This window comes from Lepisma saccharinum, chromosome 11 (assembly GCF_977018435.1).
Source record: "Lepisma saccharinum chromosome 11, izLepSacc3.1, whole genome shotgun sequence".
NCBI lineage: Eukaryota > Metazoa > Arthropoda > Insecta > Zygentoma > Lepismatidae > Lepisma > Lepisma saccharinum.
Genome location: NC_139239.1, coordinates 44,926,078 through 44,945,716, shown reverse-complemented (window position 1 = coordinate 44,945,716; position 19,639 = coordinate 44,926,078). Strand labels below are relative to the sequence as shown.

General features: G+C 36.9%; 1 protein-coding gene across 4 annotated transcripts in view; it reads right to left on the bottom strand.

Annotated features, from left to right (window-relative positions):
• Positions 1–19,639, bottom strand: part of tgo (Aryl hydrocarbon receptor nuclear translocator homolog tgo) — a 316,871-nt gene that overhangs the window by 45,395 nt on the left and 251,837 nt on the right. For all 4 annotated transcript variants that reach the window (XM_083130983.1, XM_083130982.1, XM_083130981.1 and 1 more), the window contains 4 exons: positions 11,469–11,641; positions 6,726–6,873; positions 4,362–4,556; positions 800–931 (listed from right to left, as the gene is read on the bottom strand). In XM_083130983.1, the coding sequence (XP_082987109.1) occupies positions 800–931; positions 4,362–4,556; positions 6,726–6,873; positions 11,469–11,641 (648 nt within the window). The remainder of the gene's footprint in view (positions 1–799; positions 932–4,361; positions 4,557–6,725; positions 6,874–11,468; positions 11,642–19,639) is intronic.

Sequence of the window (19,639 nt, the reverse complement as noted above, 5' to 3'; positions counted from 1 at the left end):
ACCATCTTGAGTCTCCCAAGACATGCCTTGTATATGCTGCGGTCTGGTGCTGAATGCAAGAAGTATTGCCGCTTGCATCAGGGCTCGCACCACCGTGTTCGCACAGCGCAGTGAACATTTCAGGGTATAGTGGCCAACAGCACCTTCGCTGCCAGTTTGATGCAACATGCATAGCAATTGTGTTCATCGCAATCCGTGGAACACCGTGGGAGTCAGTGTTACCAACTATCTAAAAAAGTTATCAGACTCGAAAGACGTCATGTCAGAGTAAATTGTGTGTATATACTCTAACATCAAAGAAGGATTTTTTCGAATAAATATGTGTGTGTGCATTTAATATGTACGTAATTTAAAGCATATACATGAGTGTTCACGTGCTCATGTGAACATTATCAGGCGACGCGCCTGATAAAGCAAGGCCCCATACTGCTGTATTGGTACAGAAATATTCATCCAAACATTGTATCCCTGCTCTTACACATCCTCCATATTCATCTGATCTGCATCCGTGTGATTTCTTCCTGTTTTCCTGTGTGAAAGGAAAGTGACATCAAGATATTCCATCAATCCAAAATGCAACAGATGTGCTGAGAAATATCCCAGAAGAGGCTTTCTTTGCTTGCTTCCAAGACCTCCAGAAATGGTGCTGTGTATAGATAATGGAGGGGACTACTTTGACAGGACCAAGGACCATTAGTTGGAGAGATAAACATATTATTTTTTATAACATTAGTCTGGAACTTTTCTGACAAGATAATATAATGAAAAAATATTACCATAAAAATGAAAGTATACTAACCTGAAGAAGAATTTGATCCAGAGAGATCACTTGTGTTAGGAGTTGATGTCACCTGTAGTCGACCAATGGCTACAAGGCAGCAGTGGGAGGCCGGGTGTCCCTCATCATCTGTTGCCCTCTCGATCTGCACACCTACAGCGGCAGCAGAAAACATGTCAGTTTCTGCAGCCAGATATGGGAGGGGAATAAACAACATGAGTTAACAAGGTGACAAAGCAGTAGAAAAGATGCCAGGAAAACCACCATGTCTCCATCTTTCATTACACGATTCTTTCCTTTCTATTTTTGAAAAATAAACAGAACGAATATCTTGGGTCAAATAAAAATGCCCAATTGTATGTGATAAATTTGTTCTTTCCCACTGAAAAATTGTGGAGGTGGTACTTTAGTTTCGGTTGAAGACAGTGTTAAAATTTTGAACATGATGGTGCCTTTTGCAAGTTTTTCTTTGCTTGGATGGTTTCTCATGTGGTTTTATTCTCTGTAATTTGGTGTAAAAACAGTACAAACCTATATGGCAAAAATGGGAAAACATGTACAGTAAATTAGTGCATTAATTATCTTAGCATTATACAACGAATTTCTAAATTTATATTCCCATTTGTCACATAATTATTCCACAAGATATGAAACTATTATTTAAGAATAAGTAAAATAGATTGGTGCAAATAATATCATATTTACAGAAGTGCAGGCACTTATCTTGGATGCCTGGTGGTTTATTCGTATGATCATTTAGAAGTGAGGTTTTCATGTATTTGCATTTTTTTGGCATAATTTAGTCAATTATTAATTTTAATTTCTAGTATGGAAAATTTGACCTGCATCTTGAATGTGGTAATGCAAAAGATTACATATTCTTGAATAAGTAAGACCCTCACTCCCCGATGGTGTTGCAGATCCCACTTTTTAAACTATAGGCCCAGTTCCAATAAGCTTATCTGTGCATAAAGTGGACTTAAACCAAAAATCAAACTAGTGCAATGAGTGCATATTTTTAAAGGCATGTAGTAAAGAGATTTCTCAGGAAAACTCTACCTCTGAAACAACTGACTCAGTTTACAGAAAAAAATATTGCTTACTCAAGGCTTAACAAGAATGTTACCTTATTCTTGATGCCAGGCAGATTAAGTAAGTAATGTTCTGTTTAAAGTGAAACTAAATTGTAATTTAAGCATCCATATTTACATGGAAAATGACTGCTGTGATCCATGATAGAACAGTATTCACTGAAGATGTGAAAAGTATGTCAAACGATAGTACATACCATATATACATACACACTTGTTATTGCGAACATACGTACTTCTTAGCAGGGGAATAAAACTGAGCTCTTGAATTGGTATTGTACACTATTTTTAATTTGCCGTTCTGTAGATTATTTTTAATCATCTCTCTTTTTTAAATTTAAAATTATTCAATACAATGTATGAAAGTGTAACTAACTTGCATTTCTTTAAAAGAAACATGATGTCAATACTTTCATTCAGAAAAATGCAACTTACACTTCAAAGAAATTTAGTCTGTGATATAGTGATATTTTACAACAAACTCTCTTAGTTTCCACTCTTTTATTAAAATGCAACAATAATAATAGACTGGAAAGAAGGAGACATGTGGTAAAAATAATAGAATTTACAATGTAAATACTATTCATATCAAATCTCATTAATATACAATTTTACATTTTTGTTCAATTTAAGATTATATAAAAAGAACTTTACTTTTAAATAGTTTTTTAACCAGGTGTAAACATATCCAAAATTATCTTTTGTTGATGAGTCCTGTGATTGAAATACTATTTCCCATCACTATCTGTAATGGAGCTGCAGAGCTATTATGCTGAGTTAGGGACAACAAATATAATCACATGGAAATCAAGGTACTGATGCATACATAGCAGAGGTAACCCCCTTTTTAAGTGTCTGTAAACATCACCAGGATAGAAAAGGTAACAATTCCCACAAGTCCTATTTCACAGAGGCATCCTGTTGCCAAAATAGAGCAACATGCACTTAATTAGACCTTTCATGCAGCTAGATTTATGAAGATGCAGCCTGGCTCCATGCCCTATGCCCTAGAGATGATAATGGGTGAGCCATTGAATCTTGGGTCTGAACATCACATGAAATTGCCTGACCACTGAACAGGTTACAAATCTGTTTATTCTCTCTCACAAATATTTCAATGATTCTTTTCAAACTGAGAAATTCAGAAAATTTCAAAAAGATTTCACTCGAATATACCATGCTAGACACAATTTTGCTATTCTTCTTGATCTCATGTTCCATATGCGAGTATGGTTATTTGTTTCAGTCGTTTATGTTGTTTCACACAAGTTACTGTGAATATGAAACATCACATTGTGGATTTACTTGCATCTGCCAATGCTTTATTGAAACAAAATATGGAAATGTGATGTCAAGGGGCAACAATAACTAACTAACTCTCTAGCCTTCTTAAACCCGAAGGTTCATGGCTGCAGCAACACAGGCCTTCCATCTGTCCATATCCTGAGCAAGATCTATATACTCTTTTCCATCCCTATCAATTTCTTTTAGGTCCTTCTCAACATTATCCCTCCATCTTCGTCTTGGTCTACCAACTGGTCTCTTACCATCAGGTTTCCCAACAAGAATCATGCAAACTCTTTTCTCCTCTCCCATTCGTGCCACATGGCCTGCCCACCTAAGTCTTCTTGATTTAATCACTCTAATAATATCTGGACATGAATACAAATTATGTACATTTTTTTTTTTTTTTAGTTTATGAAATGAGAAAGGCATTGTATGATTGCAGCAGAACCGTGTAAACAAGGGTACAGTGGGACCAACACTCTGAAGTAATTACAATTAACTAATGCTCACATGTGAAAACTCCAATTTGATCAGTGTCCTGCTCAAGTTGCGGCAAATGGCAGTTGCCACAATTGGTTGCCTGAACAAGCAATTGATTCTAACCCTGCAGACAGCAGTTGCTGTGTATGAAAGCCTTCATTTAAAACAATGTCCTGTGAAAAGTTTAGGCCAATGACTGCCTTATGTGAAAGGAGGCTAAAACACAAGCCTTGATGATATACATTTATTTCTTTACTTCAATTTCATCTCTTTCTTAATTGGAAGTGTCAATGAAACAGCATTTTTAATTTCTCTTTAGTGCTGTCACTTTACACTTTTGCAAGCACAATAAACAGAATGGAATTGTTAATGATCTGTCTTCGATTCATGGCATCTGAGTTATTAGTGCCTGTGATATAACATTTTTATGTGAGATGTGCGACTATGTCCAGTTGTAATTTGTGTTCATTCTGGAGGTGAAAGAGCTAATTCTTCATGCCACAGATTTCAAATAATATTCAAGTAATAATTAACAAAATAAAAACATCTCCAATACAATTTGAGAATGCTGTTCATCCTAGCAACATGAACACATATTTTGATAATAAATTAGTAAACAATAAGAAAATGGTGTAGATGTTGCGAAGGATGATGATGATGATGATGACAGCATATCCATGCATTATCAAGTTACTAACAATAATGTAATAATAATAAACACTAACCTGAAGGAGGCCAGTTTTTAATATATCCTGTGCAATGCACAACAGCATAATTCTGCCCATCTCTGGAGGGGCCAAGACTATTCCTCTGCTTGAGACGGTTTAGATGGCCAGCTGTCATTCCATCTGCTTGCACACTACCAACCTTCATTCGACAAATGAAGCCTCTTCTTGATCCCATGCATAAGCGCATAGAGGCTGCAAAAAAATCCGTAACATGTATTTTATGCTAATTGGATACAAATGCAATATGTTTATTTTTACAAGAACATCCATAGGTGTTTTTAGAATTTTTTTCGGGGGAAGGCAGGTATATGCTGTAAACATACACCCACACATTTTATATAAGGGAATATAAAGGGTGTTGCCATACCTGAACAAAAAACTTTCACAGTATGTGGAGGGCACTGCAAACTACTTTTCTTTGTAACATTTTATTCCATTCGATGCTACAAATCCTCACACAACAGAATTTTGTATGCTATATGTATGCAATTACGTGGCACAGCATTTATTATTTCTGTCAAATAGCAACATAATTTGTAGTTTGATGCAAATAGACTGGACAAGGACTATCTCTGGAGTATGATTCTCTTGCACACTAATGTGTGACTTCACCTTGACGGCATCTCTGCTGGCAGGATACTACCACTTTTAGTCTTATCCAAAAGGAGAAATAAATGTCAGTGGCAAGTATGAAGCTGTTCCATGGGTTGGATACATACAGGATAGAAAATGCAGTTTTTGGACACTTCATGGCATTAAAATGGTCCTCAATAAACAAAGTGTAACTAAGAAAAATTGTCTTTCCTCTACACACTGAAAATGTTGGTGTTTTATGGCAACACCCTGTACATTTATATTCAAGACAATTACAAGCAGCAAAAAGTTTAGTTAAATGAAAAAAAATTGCAAATTTTCTTCTGTGAAGTGGACACTCCCTATTTATATTCATTAATCAACAGCCATTCTGTGACTGGGACATTCAATATCAGTTGCAGAAGGACTTTGATATTTGGGAAATTTGATGAGGTTTTGAAAGACTCTGTTCAGAGGTGCCAATAAGGGCTCAATAGACCTCATGGTGCAAAGGGGGGGGGGGTAAAGGGCACCTCTGAAATGGTTGGCTTTATACCACAGTCATTGAGGAACATTATTTTGTTCCATAATGAAAAGAGTATATAAAATTCTCATCTGTGTAAATGAATATGAAACATAATTGGCACTGTAATTGAAGATATCATTGGTAAAGGTAAAGTTCCCTGTGTATATAGCACTGTGCCATAAGACACATTTAGGGGATGTGGGGGTAGGGCTCATCACATTCTCAATCTTGGCCACTTTGGAGGTGATGTGATCACCAGCAGCTCTGACTGCATTTACTCCAGGTCACACTGATTTGAAGCTGGGTGAGCCCCAGAGGCATTTTATGTGGGGACAAGGTCGGAAAAATTCCGAACTGATCTCCCACATGGCAGTTAGATGCCCTACTGACTAGACCACTGCGGCTGGTGAAGATATCATTGATTATTCCTTGTTGATTATCATTAATTGGCAATTTCAATAGTATGTAGATTCAATACTGATATGCCTATTTGCTCTAAATTATTTTTGTATTCTTTGTCAGTGTGGAAACTAATCATATTGGAGGATTCTATTATATCTTGCATAATAAATAAATAAATATTAACTTAAATTTTACACGAAAGTTCAGTTTCAAAGCAAAATGTGATGACCTAAAAACTACTGATGCAATATACAGTATGTGTTAATAGCTGTATAATCCAATTGTGAGGACATGCATTATCTCTGATCCTAAGTAAATCTGTACAGACAGTCCCAACTAGATTCTGGGCATAATGAGGGCTCTTTTTTCTTACATAATTCCTTTGTAGATTCTGCTGCAAAACCATGGCGTGAAATTATATATTTGCCTAGTGAATCACGCTTTCATGAAGGACCACATGATCAGGCATGCACCCAATGTTCTCCCTTCTAATAGTCTTGGATGAATACAACAAAATGAAGATTTTTATCTCTTAAATCTTGCATAATTTTACTGTCTGCCTAATGGTCCTGAAGAATACACATTTATTTCTTAAGACTGATGAGAGATGAAAACCATGAAAAAGTATGTGAAATATTTCAATACATCATGTGATATGTTGTAGCATGGTTGATTGAAAAATAAATATTAAAAAATACTTTAGGGACTAATTTTTATAATTTTTATAAAACAAGATGAGACCAACATGAGTACATGATAAAATGGTCTTTAGATAGTCTCTGCTAATATATGATTTCAACATGATACTTCTAAAATAATTCACCTATTGAAAAATAAAGTAGAGAATGGTTGAAACTTACATTGATGGCCTTCTTTCTTCACAGTTCCTGTTTTCAGGTCTAGGATCCGGCCTGTGTTTTGGGGTTCCTGAGTTGACAGTTGTTCTCTGATTTTCTCCACATCTTCTGGATGGAGATTGTCAAAAATGCATGAGCCAAACCAGTCACTCTGGAAAATGAAAAACAGCATATGTAAGTATTTATTAAAACAATCACATTAGCATATCATGCAACTACCCTTCAAGCATGAAATCATATAAAGGGATTATAAATACAAATTACATTCTGTGTAAAAAAAATACAAATTTGTTTAAGTTCAGGCGCTATTATTTTATGAAACGGCACATCTAAATATTTTCAATTTGTTAGTTTTGTATTTTTAGACACATGTCCGCATACATACATGTGCGCGGTGGTGGTGGGGGGGGGGGGGGGGGTGAGATAGTATTTTTGATCAGCACAGACATGGCATGATTGTAATCACATTCTCATAAACTATTAATAAAATTTTCCAAGCAATAAATTTTATATATAATTAGCTCATCATTTCTCAACTGAAAATGAATGTAGTTGCATGACTGAAGACTTGTTGATTGTACAATTGTTTAGTACAAGAAATTTCACAGACGGACTGAATATTATTTCCAAGATTTAATGATGTCTTACTGCAAGTGTACTAACTATTTAGCCTTGTGGTTACAATTCAACCAACAAGTGCCTCTAGTGAAAGGACATTTTCAACTGTACAGAGAATTTAAGAATTATTTGTGTAACTCTCAAACAGAAAATTGACTATCTGCATTGTCCTTGTGGTCCACTGAAAAGCAGGGCCGGCGTTAGTCATTTTGCCACCCTGGGTGGTGGCAGCAGTTGTCGCTCCCTTTCAAACCCCCCCCCCCACCCATCATTACATCATTACAATATATTCATAAGTAAAACATCAAGCTATAAAATAATGAGACTTGTTACGCTATTTCAATACTATTAAGCACAAAAGGTTATATCGCTCGACCACAGTTAAACTTTAAAAAATGCGACACTAATTTTATATTATTATTATATCTTATGAAAACTCACTCTCTCTCTCTTAAACGTATCTCAAATGTAACAAGTATTAGGAAAGAAATGAAGGCTTGACTTCATATGTTTAACATTGTAGGTCCGTGATATGAGATTGGATTTTTAAAAGAATTACATGTAATATTCCCAGATCTCCTGCATGGGTGATCTAAGGTCTGAATTCTTTCCTGATCCAAGATAACTTTCCACGGTTACCGACAAACTTAATTAATTCTACACTCACACTAGGTGCAAAATCATGACCCTTTATCAGTTTAAGGTTTCCTTTGGTGTAATTGTTTTATTATAGACAAAAGCACTTTTTGTTCTATGATATTTAAACTGCTCAAATCTTTCTCTTAGAGCTAACATAATCATCTAGGACCTGGTAATAAGAATCAACTTTGTACTGTTTTTGTGGATCTTCAACAGTTTCATCATACTGAAAATGCTTCTTCTTTCGATTTTGGTCCTGTACAGTTTTGCCTATCTTTGGATCATCTATATCTAAATTCGATGCCAATTCTTTCTCATCAACCAGGACTCACAGGTCGCCGCCCCCCAATGCCTCCACGAGTATAGGGAGGGAGGCCCTGCCAGGCTGCCAAGTGCCATCTAAAAAAACTTTGGAATTTTTCATCACTCCTGCTTTTTTCAAAGCGCTAATATGTTTGCAAAGAATCATCTAACAGCATCTATCACATCGTAGATTAATGTTTTGAAGACATTTGCTCATTACCTTACATGGAATAAAAAATCATACCATATAACTAGTGAGCAAAGGAATATAAAGCCAGGCAACTGGTTTGCAATATACTGAGCTTCATGTACGACCATTTGGACAGTTTTGTCGTCACCAATTATTTGAAGGAGCGCATCATAAACCTCTCCCACTTGATATCTCAATGGAGTTAAAGCATTTCTGCTTTCCCACCTTGTCTTGTGGCACTCAGTGGTTTTAACCCGAGAAAGCCCAATGTCACCTGTAGGTGACAGCTTTTTAATATTTTTTTTTATTGTATGCTGTGGCCGGGCATATATTTTTTCTATGTCAAACTGTTCATTCACTTTTTCTCAACTGAATTGTTGCACTTTTGAACTGAGGGACATCTTGTGGAACTTTCTGGAACTATTGAAGTAAAGATGGCTGCCCTTAGGAAGGACGACACATCACCTGCTCCTGGAGAAGGACATTCAAAAACATCAAAATGGTAAGATGATTAGAAGTTTATTACTTTTACTTACTCTTAAAGGTTTAAGGTTTTGTCTGGTAAATATAAATTTTCTCCCTGAACAATAAGTTGGTGTAATTGTTGAATAAATTTGTAGTGTCACCTGTAGGTGACATTGGGCTTTGAAAGTCATAAATGGATAAAGGACTAGGACATAATTGCATTTTAGCGTTAATTTTAATAATTATAATTGTAGTAATAATATAATTACAATATAATTTTGTAACAATGATGTAATAATAATAATAATAATAAAATGTAATTTTAATCATTTTAGTCTTCCAGTGAGTAATGATTTATAATTATTGTAAAAACAAGAATAAAAACATTGAGACTTGAAAAATAAACACAAAGAAAATGCTTTCCTCATCAATAATAATGATAAATCTTGGGGGCAAAACAATGCTATAGTATCTTATTCTGATATACACTGTAATGTTGTGGTATTACTCTAGTACTAATAAAAAAATAATACACATTTCTGAACTTGGAATCTACAACCATTTCAGGTTGAATTTGGATGAAGCATTAGAACTTATTCAAAAAATTGATGATGCCATTGATGAGGTTCTTTTCCCACCGGATGATGATGGATTCACAAATGAAGACAGTGGGGATGAGAATTGCACAGATGTCAATCGCCTTCCTCCAGCAATGCTCCTCGCCGAGGTGGAAGTTGTCACAAGAAGTTATCATGATTTACAAGAGACCACAACAATTGAAGAGACAACAATTGATGCTAGTGGAATCGGGAGGGCATGTTCATGGGTTGCGTCGATCGTTTCGACCAGAACATTCACTCCTTGAGGGTCAGTTTCAGGGGTAAAAAGTGGTGGTTCTCCTTGTTTGCCTTTGGAATAGATGCACCATGCCACAATGCATGGTTGATTTTCAAGAAAGTCAATGGCAAAAATGTGACATATTGTGATTTCCGACGATCACTGGTGGAATCATACTGCCGTTTACATGGAAACCCTCCTTACAGAAGTCCCCAAATTGGTTCTGTGTCCTTGCATGTACCAAATGAAGTCAGACAAGACATCAACATTGCCGAACATGTACAGGTAGAGTGTTCTCAAAGAACATGTGAATACTGCCACAAGAGGACACGGATAATATGTATGAGGTGCGGTGTAGCATTACACATACACTGTTGGTACGAATTTCATGCACGTACATGAACAGGAAAAAGTGTAAAGTGTTATGTCAAGTTCTGACATTGTTAATATCATCTGTGTTACATAAAAATGAAAAGGGAGGTATAAAACAGAGATGTTCCATGGTATAAGTTTCACGTTATGTTCATTTTGGTACCTTGAATGCCCAATGTCACCTACAGGTGCCACCCCTGTATTTTCGAGCAGGATAATAAAATCTTTATTTTTTCTTCATTTTATTCCATTTTGATGCAAAACCAATAAACCCTGTTAATATGATCACAAAACTCACAGAAATAAAGTCATGGGCTTTCTCGGGTTAAGTGAGACTACTGATATGTTCCATCAAAAATGTGGGTTGGCATATATTAACTCCCAAGTTATAGTATAGTATAATATAATATAATAACTTTCAAGTTTTCAATAGGCTTATTTTTTCTTCTCTTCAAATTTTGCCTCCCTGAAAATTTACTGCTCTGGGCGGTGGCACGGTTCGCTCCCCCCCCCCCACTCCTCCTCCTTCCGCCGGCCCTGCTGAAAAGGCATTGCTGATAATGCTGAAAAGGCTGAACCTTGCCCTTTAATAAAGGAAAATTGAAATCTTTGAACAAGAAACCTAATTTTCATGATCAAGTGATTGAGTTGTTTGCCAAGAAGCCTGGAGAAGAGCTCTTGTACAGTCCACGGGCACTTCTGGGTTGTGACGATTCTGTTGAGAGTCAGTGGTATTGTTACAACCCAGACATGCCCATGACTGTACAAGTATCAACAGGAATTTCCCTAAGGAATTCATTTAAATGTTCCCGTGCTTTAAGTACCTTTACTCTTTTTTACCGCTTTAAATTTTGTGATCAGAGTGTAGTTATTCATGAAAATGACCAGTGAAGGACCTGGTGAATCACCAAACTGGGAAATTGTGCATGTAGTGTAACATTGATTATACTGCTTATATGACCCACAGTCAGCTGCCGGTGAAAGGATATATCCTACAGCTTTGCAGTCTTGCTCTATTTTCAGGTAAACATGGATAACGATCTATACTATTTCGCCTCTAACATAGGCTTTTGCGAGAAGTTCATAATTTTTGAACTGGTTAAGGTAGTTAAAGTTGCTGAGAAGACACTAGTGAATTATGAGGATATTACTAGGACTATCACACCATGCCACTGTGTAAGCCATACAAAGGTAAATATATGTTTCTGTGCTCTATATTTAGAAAATACACTAAAAACACTACACTTTTACACTCAAAAGTAATTGTTAAAAACATCAAGGGAGTCCTTGAAGTTGCAAGAGTTTTCATACGTAAACCTTACCTGAGCCTGGTTAAGGACGGGGCTCACAGAATCCGACACATAAATAATTCTACCAGTGTCACAGGTAACAACGAATAAAAAGCCATCAGCCGCTTCCAATATTAAATGCTTCAGTTCTTGGTCAGTGAGGAACGATGGTTTGTAAGTTCCATCTGTGCTTGTGTTGCCAGTTCCTATGAAATAAAAACAAGTTCAATGTAATATGAGTTTTAGAAATGGAGGAAAAACATTTTAAAATTGTCACTGTAATGAATCATTTTACAATGAATTCTCATTTAGAATTAGAATTAGAATTTCTTTATTCATGGGCGAAGTTCAGCCTGTGGCTGCTCTACCACTTATCATGAATCTAATGTTGTCACTACAGAATTACTTCACATTAAACAATAGTATTTATTTATATTATTTGCATTTAATACAGAATTACACCACAATAACAATATCGCTGGATGCTCTTTTACTGTTTATTATTCACATTTTAAAAATCTGATAATGGTCCATTTGACAAACATGAGAAATGATCAATAATGTTCAAGGCTTTAAAAATTAGCTATAAAGTATGTGCTTTAAAAGACTGTTTTGTTCTTATTTGATATGAAATTATTGACACATACAGGAATAATAATAATTGTATTTACAGCACTTGAAGTGCAAATTGCTAGGGTGAGGTATGTTCGCTTGAGCTCTGGGCTGGGGTGGGAGGTTCCTCCTATGTTGTAACATGAGGACTATAGGACTAAAGGGGGGGGGGGTAGGGTGACCATAATATATTGTCCTAAAAAGGGACTTCCCAAAGAGGTAAGTTTACCCCCCCCTGCCTTCCTGAAAAATGGGATAGACCTAATTACAAAATTATTGTTATTAACATTGTTATTATTATTTATTAAATTATACATAAATGATACATCATAAACAATAAATTGAGATGTTATCTCCAGTAGTCAAAGATGATAGTCATTATAATTTCGATATGACATTGTGTTTCTGATCCCTTCTGATCAACTTTTGGTGTTAGTCCTATGCTGCAGTTGAGGAATGCCAGAAGTATTTATCAACCAATCTTCATGAAAACAACTCTGTTCTTCAACAACCATTCATAAAACTCTATACATCAGACACACAATGCGAGATTTTCATTTGAGTTTGTTTCAAAATTAAGGAATTTAAAACCTTGTTGCAGGTCCGTATACACATACTCTTCTTGGCCATGCTTCTTCACTGCTCTACAAATAGCAGAAACACACACAAAACAATACAACTACTGCTTTCTGCTCGAACGTTCTCGATGACATTTTTTTATTCTTATGAAGTGCTTGAAACGCAGTCCAGCTGATTTACCACAGTGTTACTATGAGATTAGTTTTAAAATTCTAATACTTCTAATGATATATATATTTTTTTTTTCAAATTTGGGATTATTATTTATTTGTTCAGCACAGGATACATTTCCCAGTTATGTTGAACATAATACACTGTGAATAAATAACAAGAGATAAAAATGGAAATATGAACGTCTATGTACACAATACATAAATTTATGAACTTATTGTTGTGATTATCTTTTCTTCAGCACACTACGTAAGTCTGTGAACATATCGAAGTCTACAGTTTTTAATAGTCCATTCACCATGTCCTGCATGTGCACTGTAGGTGATAACCTATGCATGTTGACCCTTGACCTCTCCGTATAGAATAATTTTCGGTTTCTTGCACTGTGTCGGCCTACATTAAAGTTTATACTTTCTAACAGTGCATATTAATCAATTTCTGTAAAAAAATTACACCACTGACGACTCTTCTGTTGAACAAAGTTTCCAGACCGAAATGCTTGCATAAAGATGTATAGTTCTTTTTGTGATATTCAATGTTCACCTTGAAGCACAGCTATTTCACAAACTGCCTTTGGACGCACTCCACTTCCTCTTGTACTGTGGATTCCACATGGGACTGCAGTATTCCAGTACTGGACGAACGAGTGTGACATATATTTTTACAACCGTAGGCACAGAAAAATTAAACAGAAAATTTCTTCTAATGAAACCAACTAGCTTTATACACCTTTTCACCAAGGCTTGATAATGGGTGTTGAACGACAGGTCAGATGTGAAGTGGACACCGAGGTCAACGACAACTCTCCTATACCGTCGAGCTGCCAATTTCATACTCGTGCGTAATGGTTGTTTTTTGTTGGTGAATGACATTACGTTGCACTTATTCACATTTATGATCATTCCCGTCTGCTTACACCAGTTTACGAAGGAGTTTAGGCCTTCCTGCAGCGTGTGACAGTCATTCAATGAGCTGATTGGATAGTACAGTTTCATATCGTCTGCGTACATTAGAATATTGAATAGAATAAAAACCCATGCAAAATTGGTTTTCAAGCTAACTCATAGACTTGTACAAAATGGGACAAGTAGTTTGGTTTGAGTTGGTGTTTTAAGTCCACTTTATGCACAGTAAGGCTAATCGGGACTGGACCTACGGTTTAAAGTGGGATCCGAACCACTGTGCCATGTGCCTCCACCGGGTATCGAACCCGGGACCCCTTGACTACAAGGCGACGACGCTACCACTGCGTCATCGGGGAGGCCCGGGACAAGTAGTGTTTTTAAATAATATCGATGGGACGACCGGGACATGGGACTGTCCCTGTCAAAACGGAATGTATGGTCACCCTAGGTGTGGGGGGGGGGGAGCTTTGCGTAAATTTTATGCCAGCTGGGATACAATCCCCCCACATCGCCTCCTCTATTTCAACCACTGAGTACTGTACCTTTAATAGCAGTGATAAAATTCTATATTAGAACAAGCTTAGACCATCCATGTCGTTTGTACACAATCAACTACCATGGAGTAGTTGGTTGATGAACTAGATTGGTAGTAAAATCACAGTTGTAAATTTGATCCCCCACTATTGACAAGAAGAAATTTTCACCTGAACATGACAGAAGAGGTTCTGTCTGAAAACTTACTGTTAGAACAAATATGATAAGTAGAAACGCTAGAAAATTTCCAATTAATACAGAGTTCTAATTGAAAAGAAATGTCACTAATGTCCGAGAAATATTCATGGTTCTCTGCAGTAGGAAGGAGGGCCCTGAATAAAGGATATCTTTAAGGGAGTCGTATGATAAGCAGTAAATTTTCCAGTGGAGAGGGAGGAATTCCAGTAACTACTATTGGATCATTGGGACATTACATAAATTATATATATATATATAGTTCCACCCCAAAACGAGATTGCCCCACCCCTTTCAAATACCACCCTAAGGACAACTCACTTCGCACCATAGTTGAAAACCAGTATTCGGAAAGTATTCTTTTAAAAGTAACTGAGCTGAGTTACTTTGATGAAAAAAATAACTCAGCTGCAGTTATCACTACTTTAGAAGTAACCATATTCATTAAGTTTATAAACAGCCAAAGTAAAGACAGAAACCCATGCAAAACATTTAGCTCGAAATGAATTTTTATAGTTGATTGATCTGGTTATATTACGCCGCTTTTCTCCCACTTTGAGCTAATCGCGACGATCAGGATGAGTGTTGATGAACGGAAATTCACAAACAACGCCTATGCCTAGGTCTGGATTCGAACCTGGGACCCCTGGTGTCCTAATATGCTGTGAACCACTCCATCATGGATATTGGCGCAGTGATTTTCTATGCATGAAAATATAACACAAGTAATATTTGTAACAAATTTTGTTGTGAATGGAATTCCACGACAATTTTCGAGATGGCAATGCTGAGGATTTAGCTGATAGAATCTGCGGAAGCTGCCTATGATGTAGCTTGTAGCTCTTCCTTAGCTACTAACCTGCTTATTATAAAACAAATGGAAGCAATTTCACGAATCAATCCGAAACTCGTCAATAACAGTGTTAACAATAAACTGTATGATGTTCTTCATAAATACAAAATTTAAGCCCCCCCCCCCAACCCCTCGATGACATAGTGGCAATGTTTGCCAACAGGGTCTATGGAAGTATTGGAGGCGCATTTTCCTGAACGCCTGCAGCATTAAAATAATAAGAACCGCGAGGTCTTGAATTTTTTTTTCTCGAGGGAGGTCAGGTACACTTCTCACCCCTCCTCTTTTCAGGAACCATGAATCACTGATCCTCAACTAATCAAAGGGTCCCGGTGGAGGGACATTGCAGTGTGATTTGAATTCGTATTTCAAACTGTAAAGATTGTGGGAGCAGGGAAAGGTTTATTATCCATTTTGCCTTGACTCATCTCACTCAACAGGTCGCTAGGTGCCGTGGCTTGCCGCGAGTTGATAGCTTCCTGGAGATGAGGCCTTGCTCGAAAAGGTTTATTATCCGTATTTAAACTAAATCAAGCCACGATTATCTTATCTGAACACAAAATGGACTTCAAACAAACTTTGACAAACTTTCATTTTCAAAATATAAATTCTGTGAATGAATGGGTGCTCTCCTGGTATAATAAACGTCGCCATAGCAACGGAAGACCTGGCTTAATACAACGTGCTCTCCGTACTTTCCCCATGCAGGTAGTATGGAAACGGATCGCGAGGGATACATTTTTTTGTAAGTGACAGCGTTTATCAAAGAAAATGGTAATATGTATCTTACACCATTGGAAAGATTAGAAGAATACGTAGATAAAATACACGTTGCTTACAGGCGAGAAGTTAAAGAAAAATGGAGAAACAAAGCAGGCATTTTTCAAGAAAGCGATCGACAAACAATTGGCTGGAACTTACGATTTCTTCGGTTTAGCTACCATAAGGCTTGCTGGCGAGTAAAGGAACGTGAAGTCACATGGTTCTTTGTCTGCGGTCAGATATGTATTTCTGCTTTGTGTGTGATTGCAAACATTAGGCACATTTCCTGCCTTCTACACCACTGGGCATTAATATAAAGTACAATGCATTTTCTCGCTCAGAAGAATATAAATGTGTAGGGCTATATTAGTTCGTAGTCAATGGATATCCCCAGAAATGTTTGTAAAATAGGTCAGGCCATTGACAAATTTGAATAGTAGTACTAGTACTAGCACAGACAAAGAACATACTTTTCTTGTCTGTGGTGGTAGTATTAGCAGCGCTTAAAGTGGTTTCATTCAACAACCTGAACGCGAACCACAATGAATAGACACGACTACTGCCACTACTACTAATAACAACAATAATAAATGCATATTGAGGTAACAACGATATTATTATTATTAGCATTAGGGTAAATTTCTCGTATCGGACAAACGGATTTCTTCAAATTTACAGGAGAAATTACTTACCGAATGCAGTTTCTTTATAGTTGTGGAAGTTCGAGGAAGTGTTTTCTCGCATCGTTCATTGAATTTTGCCGGTTAATCATCTTTTTTCGATATAAATGTGTGACCGTTGCACGAGAGCTCTTGCATCCATTTACTTCCAGGTGGATGTAGCCTGTGCGTGATGACGTAATCCGGGCCAGTGTTTCCAAACATGCGTTTATGTAACTGGTCACACGTTTAAATACCTATGATCAGTTGATCAACGTTTTGAAAATGACGTGTGCAGGATGCGTGGTACAATTGAAAGGGGTTGAAGATGTTGTAGATTTTGTAGTACAGCATGGTATTGTTAAAGAAGAAATGGACTGTCAGAAATGTGGTAACACATGTAAGCTGCACATTTTACGTACAGGTAAATGGAAATTTATCTGTACGAAGCGAGTGGCAGGACGTGGCAAAATGAGGCGGAAAGAGTTCCCTGTGGTTTTACTTGTTCTGCAAGATTAGGAACTTTTGTAGGACAAACTAAACTAAGTGTTGAGAAAATCGTACAATTTTGTGTACTGTGGCTCCTTCTGCCAAACCCAAGGCTAGCTCTCGATCAATTTGAACTTAAAATTTCTAATCAGGCGTTTGTGGACTGGTCAAACCACTGTAGGCAAGTGTGTGAAGACTGGGTAATCGAAAATTCAAGACCAATCGGAGGACATGGAATTATTGTCGAAATTGATGAAGCTAAGTTCGGCAAGACAAAGAAATGCGTTAATAGGAGAGGACGTCCAATTGAAGGACAGTGGGTCTTTGGAGGAATAGAAAGGGGTAACCATCAACGCTTCTTCATGGTTCCTGTAGAAAACCGAAACGAAGAAACTTTGCTAAATAAAATACGACAATTCATACTTCCCGGAACAACTATCATGTCAGATTGTTGGAGGGCATACATAAACTTACAGGGAGCAGGCTACAGACATCTAAGAGTTAACCATAGCGTGGAATTTGTCGACTCACCAGCAAGCGGACGTGTTCATCAAGAAAACTTGCAAAGAATGCAGGGTGATGAAGTTCCAGTACACTCTCAAAACATAGAACGCGTATGGCGCAATGTCCGTCGGTCCATGTCAACTTTTGGACGAAGGAAATACTTGTTCTCCGGCTATTTATCGAAGTACATCTTCAAGACCAACTTCGGACTAGACAGTCGAGTGCACGAATTTTTTATGCAAGCAGGTGCTATCAATTACATATAGTTCAAAAGTTTTTATTCCCTTACTTATTGTTCATATCAAGTGTTTTCATATAAGACAGTTGCCGGTAACTTGTATTTCAATAAACTGTTCTCATATAAGATAACCATTACATGTAGTTCAAAAGTGTTTTTTCCTTACTTATTGTTAATATTAAGTGTTTTCACAGAAGAAAGTTGCAAATGGTAATTTGTATTTCACTAACATGTTATCATATTAGGTAACAATTACATGTAGTTCAAAATAGAATATACGTTACGGTAACATGGATTACTTTTTTTCCTTTATACGTGCTATTATGGAGTGCTAATGGAACCTAACCTAACAGGCCTAACCTAACCTAGTAGGCATACCTCGTCCCCGTGATGGTCCGTGGGGCTATCGTGAATTTTTGGGCTAACGTCAATGGTTTTTGGGGCTACCCGTGCATGGTTTCTGGGAAATAAGGAACAACAGTAAGTACTCGTTAATGTAGCTAACGTAACATTCTGCATTGCGGAACATTTCTTTAGGTGAAATAATGAATTTGTAACGAAAGTAATGTATATTTCTTACATTAACGAGTACTTACTGTTGTTCTTTATTTCCCACAAACCATCCACGGGTAGCCCCAAAAACCATTGACGTTAGCCCAAAAATTCACGATAGCCCCACGGACCATCACGGGGACGAGGTATGCCTACTAGGTTAGGTTAGGCCTGTTAGGTTAGGTTCCATTAGCACTCCTATCGTTCAATTTAGCATATACGGACAACATCGGCTTCTAGCAGCAGCAATAGCGTGTATTGTGCTCTCCTGCAGAAAGCAAATGGCGGCAGCAGCAATAGCTCGTCCGAAATAGATTTTCGTAGAAAACCACATGCATTCTCATTAAAATGGATCAAAACTTCATTCCCGAACACGTTTCCGACATTCGGACAACATCGGCTTCTAGCAGCAGCAATTCGCGATTAAAATTAACCGATATGCCATCTGCCGGGATTTTCAGGAAGTACTCTAAGTAGGATACGTAGTGTTGAAGTCGTTTAAAGCATGGTGAATATGCGAGAAAGTAAGGTCTACTGTTCAGTTTTTTTTTGTTGTTTTTTTGCTCTAAATAGTTTTATGGGTCAGAACAAATTAAAAGTTTTCATGTGTTTCCACCCCGTGGAATCAACAAAATGAAATTTGTTAATAAATCAGGGAAAACGTAATTGACAGAAGATTGGTATGGGGGATATAACACTGTAATTCGGCAAGGAAATTACGAAGAATGCACGAGTCTGCTTACTTTATGTATCAAGAGATAAATATATATTTCCATGAAAGTAAAGTTTTAAATTGTACTTTATAAATAAAGCTTTTTTTTCGAAAAATCATGAAGCGTCTTAACCAATGCGTCCATGTATTACCGGTGTTACGTATGTGTGAAATTTGGAACAGGTGCAAGTCGATTAAGAGGGAAGATGAAAATAGTTTGAGAATGAATTAATGTCAAATGTAACCAGAAAAAAAGTGGATATGCTAATGTTACTGTTTCATTCAGTACGATGTCCTTTTTCAGTGAGTATAGCCTGGTCATGAAATCGTGAATATTATTATTAAACCAGCCTTTCTCTTTCGAGAAAGAACTGCAACGATATGTTCGCAATTTTCTCCTGTCCCAGCTTTTCAAGTACGGGTCAATTTCAATTCCTTT